General features: G+C 46.9%; 1 protein-coding gene across 1 annotated transcript; it reads right to left on the bottom strand.

Moving 5' to 3' along the window:
• Positions 1-245: 245 nt before the first annotated feature.
• On the bottom strand, positions 246-4,725 carry LOC133907608 (uncharacterized). The gene is made up of 15 exons (XM_062349681.1): positions 4,322-4,725; positions 4,163-4,244; positions 3,703-4,071; positions 3,424-3,589; positions 3,159-3,311; positions 2,785-2,882; positions 2,532-2,623; positions 1,928-1,998; positions 1,719-1,854; positions 1,415-1,474; positions 1,254-1,336; positions 1,110-1,186; positions 838-908; positions 669-726; positions 246-571 (listed from the first exon to the last, which is right to left on the bottom strand). The coding sequence occupies exons 1-15, from the start codon at positions 4,531-4,533 to the stop codon at positions 446-448; spliced, it is 1,854 nt and encodes a 617-aa protein (XP_062205665.1). The 5' UTR covers positions 4,534-4,725; the 3' UTR covers positions 246-445.
• Between the last annotated feature and the right edge of the window lie 1,752 nt (positions 4,726-6,477).

The following is a 6,477-nucleotide window of genomic DNA, read 5'->3' as shown; positions in this document are numbered from 1 at the left end:
TGTTTGTTGTTTCTATTTCTGATTTCTCTGGTGTTAGAGGCATAAATAAATGGAGTTTCTAAAAAGTGGTTTTTAGGGTTTCTGGGAAAAATTAATTAGAAGCTGAGAAGTTAGTTGGTAGTAGCTTTTATTAAAAATTGTGTGTTTAGAAGTTAAAAATTTATTATAAAAACTAACAGCTAAAATCCAAATCTAGCTTTTCAAAAAAATCAGAAACAAAAATAGTAAACAAACAGGCCGGAAGAGATAGAACACTGTCCTGCAAGTTTTTTTAATCAAGAACAAGTGAATAAAAGCTGGTTCTACAAGTTGTCAAAGCACATTACAAGGTAATCTACACGTACTTCTCCACAACAACACTCCTTTATTTACTACAGTCTATCGCTAAATTCAGCTACCGGCTGTGCTAACCGCGAGCCGAACACGGATTCATGATCGAGAGCGGTTATTTTGACCTGGGAGTGCAGGGGTAGAACACAGGGTAGTAGGTGTTCAGCTCAAGCTGGTCCAGAATTTGCTGGAGAAGCGACAGGTAGGAAGAGTGCCCGACGACGCGCTCAGTAACGTCAACCTGTAAGTTCAACAGTACAGCCAAGTAAAGAGCTACCTAGAGAAACGAGCTTACTGATCATTTTTTTTCTTATTTTTTAAATGTCAAGTGCACTTACGTTTTCAATTCCAGGGACATGAACGGCCTGGATACCGGCCAAACCTTGTGTCAGCAGGCTGCATCAGAGTAGAGCATTTTGTCAGTCATACTCATAGTAGGCAGAAACTGCCTCATCTTTCGACTGTTAGTTGGAGCTCTGAAAGACTACAAGTATGAATGAGGTTTACCTCGCGCGAAAAGTTACACCGAGAATCCAGTCGTTTGTGGAGTAAACGTTCACAAATCTTCCAGCAACCATCTGCGATGAGGCAAAGCCATGCAAACAACTGAGATGGTCATCTGGAGCAATGTAACATTGGTAGAAATGATGGTTTCTTCAGGGATTAAGCATGCATCACTGTCTTGTTTGAAGCACAAGTGTGCAGATTTTACACAAGAGGTGTTCAAAGAAAGGAGTTCCTTGCGACTGGTTTAGAAAAGAAGCTCAGATTCATCATACCTTCCTGGCAGGCTCCCACAGCTCACCTTTAACTGAAACTGGCGCGCCTATGAGCACAGCTCTCTCAACGATCCCCTCTGTTCATTACAAACATGTCAGCAAAATAAGGTGCAAAATTCCTTTATGAAGATGCTTTACAGTTACCATTATTTCCTGATTGCGCTAACTCCTGCAAGCACTTGAACACGACACGAGCTCCTAGCGAAAATCCGACCAGAGTGACAGGCCTAAGAAGAGATCATGTTAGTCCTGTGGAGAAAGAAAGTGTACTGAATAAAGTATCTTGTAGGTGTAAGCAGAAGTACCTGCTTCCTTGCAATCCCTTGAGCAAAACATCTGCAAGCATTTTCCCTGCTTTATCTGACCTGGAAGCATCGATTTATCAAGTTGAAGCATCTGGTGGATCTATCAAGTAAACTGAACTGCTATTCTTTTTGAGGTTAAGAAAGAAACAGTGACAGCATAGTGCATACTCCATACAATACAGTAGAATTCTTAAGTTTGATAATATTCAGTTTTCTACAACGAACGGTCTGCATGGAATATAGAAGTGGAAAAACACCAAAACACAAAACAGTTATCAGGAAATGTAAGTTAATGAGAGTTCACCTGTCAATAGCAACGGACCATTTACTGTCAATGAAGTCTGCAGCAGTTACCAAGGTAGCAGGCCATGCAAATGCTGAAATAATGCCACTTAACACAGTCTGCATTGCACCTTCCCTCATCAACTCCATTGCAAATCCTGCAGCAATAAACAGATGGTTTTAATTTAATAGGAGAATGCAGTGCAGATTATGTGCAAGCGTGGAAATTACTTGATGCTAGCCAATCCTGTATTGCCGTGCTAACGGCAATTATATGCTTAGACTCCCACTGCAGAATGTACCTGCCAATTATCAGTGAGAATTACAGTATGCTCTAGATATGAAAAGCAAGCAAAAGAATTATGCAATGCAGTTATTTGACACATAGTAACCTTCAGAGACACACCTCTATTCATTTTTTTTTACAGCCGGATCTCTTTTCCGAGGTCTACATTGGAGGTCTTAAATGGGGGTGCACACTCGGGGTTGAACCCCAGACCGGCAAGGTCGCGCCCGGTGAACCGTTCGCTCGCATGCAACTCACCTCTATTCATGTTACTGAACTTCTTTAAAATGTGCCAAACTTTTGGTATTTATGTAGTCAAAATGCATTATGTTTACTTGAGATTTTTTTTTTATTTGAGGTAATACGAAAGTATAGAAAGGTCCAATATGGACATACACATATCTAAAACTAACAAAAGACAGTAATGTTTGCAGGCGTTATACAGTATTTTTTTTTCTCTTAATAAGTTGGTCGCCTTGCAGTAGGACCCCTACAGGAGTTCCAAAAAAAAAAAAAAATTCAACATCCAATTGTTAAAGAAGCAGGTACCTCTCTAGGTTAGTTTTCCATCCTTCCCATGGCTTCGAATAATCTTCCTCCGTAAAAGCAAATCCAGAAATAAAGATGCCAACTGCTAGGCGCTGAAAGAAACAAAACATTCATGAAGACCCAACTAATATCTGTTCAGTAAACTCCACTCATATGTCTGTCCTAAAAGAAAAGAGAGAATATCTCGCCATATGCCCTCTGAACCGTTCGAGCATAACATAAATCGTCGCAAAATAGAAGAACAAAAACTCACACCCTGGTTATGGTTGTCGCCAATGGTCTTGAACTCGAATTCTTTCACATTTCCAATTCTTGTGGCCATTTTGGCCCCTGTCAACCCAGCTCCAGCAGCTGATTTCGAATTCAGATAACGATTAGTTACTACTCCGGATAAAAAAAAAGACCTTCTGAATTTTATGCCAGGTTACATGCATGAATCAATACTGTGTTTCTTGTTTCCTTATTTACAATCTTCAATTGGATAGCCGGTTCACTAATACTTCACCTTTCACAGATGACAGATAGCAGGCATCTAAATTCTAAACTGGGTTCAAGAACTGAGAAACAATAGCTTGAAATGACGAAGGCATCACAAAATGGTACTACTCAGAGAATATTTAGGCTCACCTCCAAACGATGCCGCAACGGCTACAGAGCCAGCGGTGTGTCCAGCAGCAGTAGCTATAGCAGCAAAGCCACTTGCTCCTATAATAGGGACAAGAGTGTGCAATGTTGGAGCTAGAGCAGTAATTCCTGCAGCAATTGCTGGGGCTGCTAAACCTGTCGGGTTAGCAGGAAAAAAAAATCAGCTAACTTGAGCACAGAGTGTACAGATTTCATCAAGATCTGACATTTCAGATGGTTCCTAGGACCTAATCATGTGAATTCATACCCCCAGATATAGCCATCAACGTTCCTCCGGTCAGCGCGGCGGCACCGATGATCCCGCCACGCTTCCAGTTATGCCATCTGCTGCTCGGGGACAAATTTTCACGTGACTGTTCTTCCTCCTTCGCTGCAGCCATAGCAGAGCAAGCAACCATTATCTCGACAGCTTCCTACACAATGCCAATATGTTCTATGTCACAAAACCGTACTGATCAATAATTCTCGATTGAATGGAAAATTGTTATCATGTGGCAATGGAGGATGCATGGTGCCATGGACAGACCATCTTGATCCACTTGACGTCGAGCCACGTCGCGAGCAGCCGGAGCGCGACGCGGTGGCGGGCGTCGTAGCCCTTCCTGATGCGGGGAGACCCCATGCCCTCCTCGGCCATGTTCACGTCCGCGACGCACGCCGAGAGGAGCATGTACAGCACCGCCATCTTCCGGTAGTCCTTGGCGCGCGACGCTGACCCGGGGTCGTCGGAGCTGCCGCTCTCTGGTTTGAGGTCCTCTGACGATCCGAAGACGTCGTTCTCCAGGCCCATCGCCATCGCGTCCACGGCCTTGGCGAGCGCGAGCTCCTGGTCGGATCTCTCGGACCGGGCCTTCTCGTCATCGTCTTCGTCGTCCTCGAAGACTTTCCGAAGAAACTGCATGCGCGGCGAGAAGACGCGTGCATCATGATGATTTCCCACCGAAGCAAGGTGAATTCAAGAGGAAATGTCTGGCGTTGATGCGTACGGCGCCAATGTGGTGCTTGGGATCGGAGGACGCGGCCGTCTTCTCCACCCCCGCCCACGCCTTGGGGTCGATCTCGAGGAACCTAAGGAACGTGCACCGCGTCACGGATCAATGAGACGGATCATGCATGCATTGGGGAACGGAGAGGTGATCGGTCACCTGAGGACGGGGCGGAGGAGGCCGCGGGAGTCGTGGGTCCAGAGGTCGCGGGCGTCGGGTTCGGCGGCGGAGGCGGGGTCCGGGTGAGGCTCGTCGTCGAGACCGTGGGAGCCGAGGAGGACGGACTGATGGATCTGCGCCTGGCGGAGCGCGAGCGCCAGGAGCGCCCCCGCCGCGTACCGCTGCGTCTGGCTCAGCGCCGACGCGGCCATCGCCACTGCCTGGGGAGCCCGATCGATCGCCTGTGCGTGCGCGGTGGGAGGACAGCCGCGGCCCGCGCGCGCACGCTTAGTACTGGTGGTCACTGGCCGCTCGCTCCGGCTTCGGCAGGAGACGGGGGCTCGCTCGATCACTGGAGTGGAAGCGTCGAGCCTGGCGCGGCGGCTGGCTGGTCTGTTCGGTTGGCGCGGGAGCCGCGGTTCCGTGCGGATCGAGCAGTGCCGTGCCCGTGCACCGCGAGGTGACACCGGTGTCCTCTCTTGGGCGCGGCCGGCGGGTTGCGCCTCGGGCCGGAGGCCCAAAAAGGCGAGAGTTTTGCAGGCGCCGGTGGGCACACGGGCGGAAGAATTTGCGGGCGATCGACGGCCCAGCGCAGCGGCATCTCCTGGGCTGAGTTCAAGACTACCATGGGAGATTCGGCGAATTATTTTTATTTATAAATTTTTATTTTTCAATATTTGTAAAAATATATTGTTATTTTAAAATATTAAATATTTAGGCTACCGCCGCTCATTGGAAAAACAACAATGAAGTGTTGCCAATGTAACGAACGACACCTTATGGAGCCCACACCTCTATGGGTCAGAAATTAAATACTCTGACCAAAGTAACCTCTACATCAACTAGCCGCATAACCAAGCAACCACACTTTGTTGTCACCCGTTAAAAAGACAACAACTTTGCTATGCTCCCTAAATATTGAAACATAAAAATATATAAATAAAAAAATCGAGATTCGGCCTTTCACGCTCCATGTTCATTCAGCCCAACTCTTCAGGTCCCGACCCAACATGCCGCTATCTTGTTTGCAATTTTGTTACCAATTTGTGTTTTTCTATTGATTGCAATTTTGTTACTATCGTACTGTATTTTTTTAGTATTATCTAGTTTAGATCATACGTGTTACACGCACTCTTACTAATAGTTCTTGACGTTTTTTTAACCATATCCAGCCCTGGAAGTTTTAAACGGGATCACTGTCTCACCAACCAAGAGCACGCTGGGCCGGAAAACAACCACATCTTCGCTGCCCTCTCCTCTCCTCTCCACACCGGTCCGGCCAAAACCAAAGTCCCAATCAACAGTCAGTCAACACGCATCTGCTGGACTTCGGCATGCCGCGATGCTTGGGATGGAAAGGATTGTTTTGGAAACAGAAGCGTTGAACCTTGTAGTACGTGGCCATTCAAGAGGAGGTAGCGAATTCGAATTGGGAGCTCTATCTAAGGAGATTAGAGGCATCATGCAAGCGCTCTCACTGTTTGCCATGTCTCGATCTGCCCACGGGCTTGTTATTGAATGAGAATAAACTTGAGTGGAGAACCTTTATTGATGAGGATCAAATCATATATGTATATAATAAAGTACATCAGAGTTGTTGAAGATATCTATCGGTAGTTAATACATACAATGACCAGATGATGTTGTAGAAGCTCTATTAAATGATAGCCAATATTGATTAAGCGATGAGATCGAAGTGGTTGACTGGAACTAAATGAGCGTTCTGTGACGTAGGAATAGGACTTCCTATCAGTAATGAAAGTAGCGAACTCGTTGTGGTGACATGATCTGCCTTTCTGGCAGGAGTAGAACAAAGCGTTCTGAGTTTTTTTTTTTTAAAAAACGTACCCATCTGCTGGCAGCTACAGGAGATGACTGCAAACGTTGGAACTAGCCTGAAGCCTAGCTCCTGATTCCTGAAAGGGGAGAGAAGACGTACGGCGGCGGCACTTGGCACCTGGCACTGCATTTCGAGTTTCGACGCACCATCATGCCCTGTCCCGTAGCTCAGTGTAGCAGTGTGGCACGCCGGCATGACGCGGTCGACGCATGGCGGCCGGCGGCGCTTCAGGCTTTCGTGCATGGCGGCTACGTGCCGGCCCCAACCGTTTGAGGACGTCACCTGCACTGCACCGCGTGCGTCCATTGGTACGTAC

Source organism: Phragmites australis, chromosome 24 (genome assembly GCF_958298935.1).
Source record: "Phragmites australis chromosome 24, lpPhrAust1.1, whole genome shotgun sequence".
Taxonomy (NCBI): Eukaryota; Viridiplantae; Streptophyta; class Magnoliopsida; order Poales; family Poaceae; genus Phragmites; species Phragmites australis.
The sequence above is the reverse complement of the archived record's forward strand: the minus strand, read 5'-3'. Positions and strand labels throughout refer to the sequence as shown.

Coding starts and splice junctions, on each gene's coding strand:
- LOC133907608 (XM_062349681.1), bottom strand. CDS start 4,533: ATGGCCGCGTCGGCGCTGAGCCAGACGCAGCGGTACGCGGCGGGGGCG. Junction 2,624..2,784: donor GCGACAACCATAACCAGGGT/GTGAGTTTTTGT, acceptor TGTTTCTTTCAG/CGCCTAGCAGTTGGCATCTT. Junction 1,475..1,718: donor TGGTCCGTTGCTATTGACAG/GTGAACTCTCAT, acceptor CGATGCTTCCAG/GTCAGATAAAGCAGGGAAAA.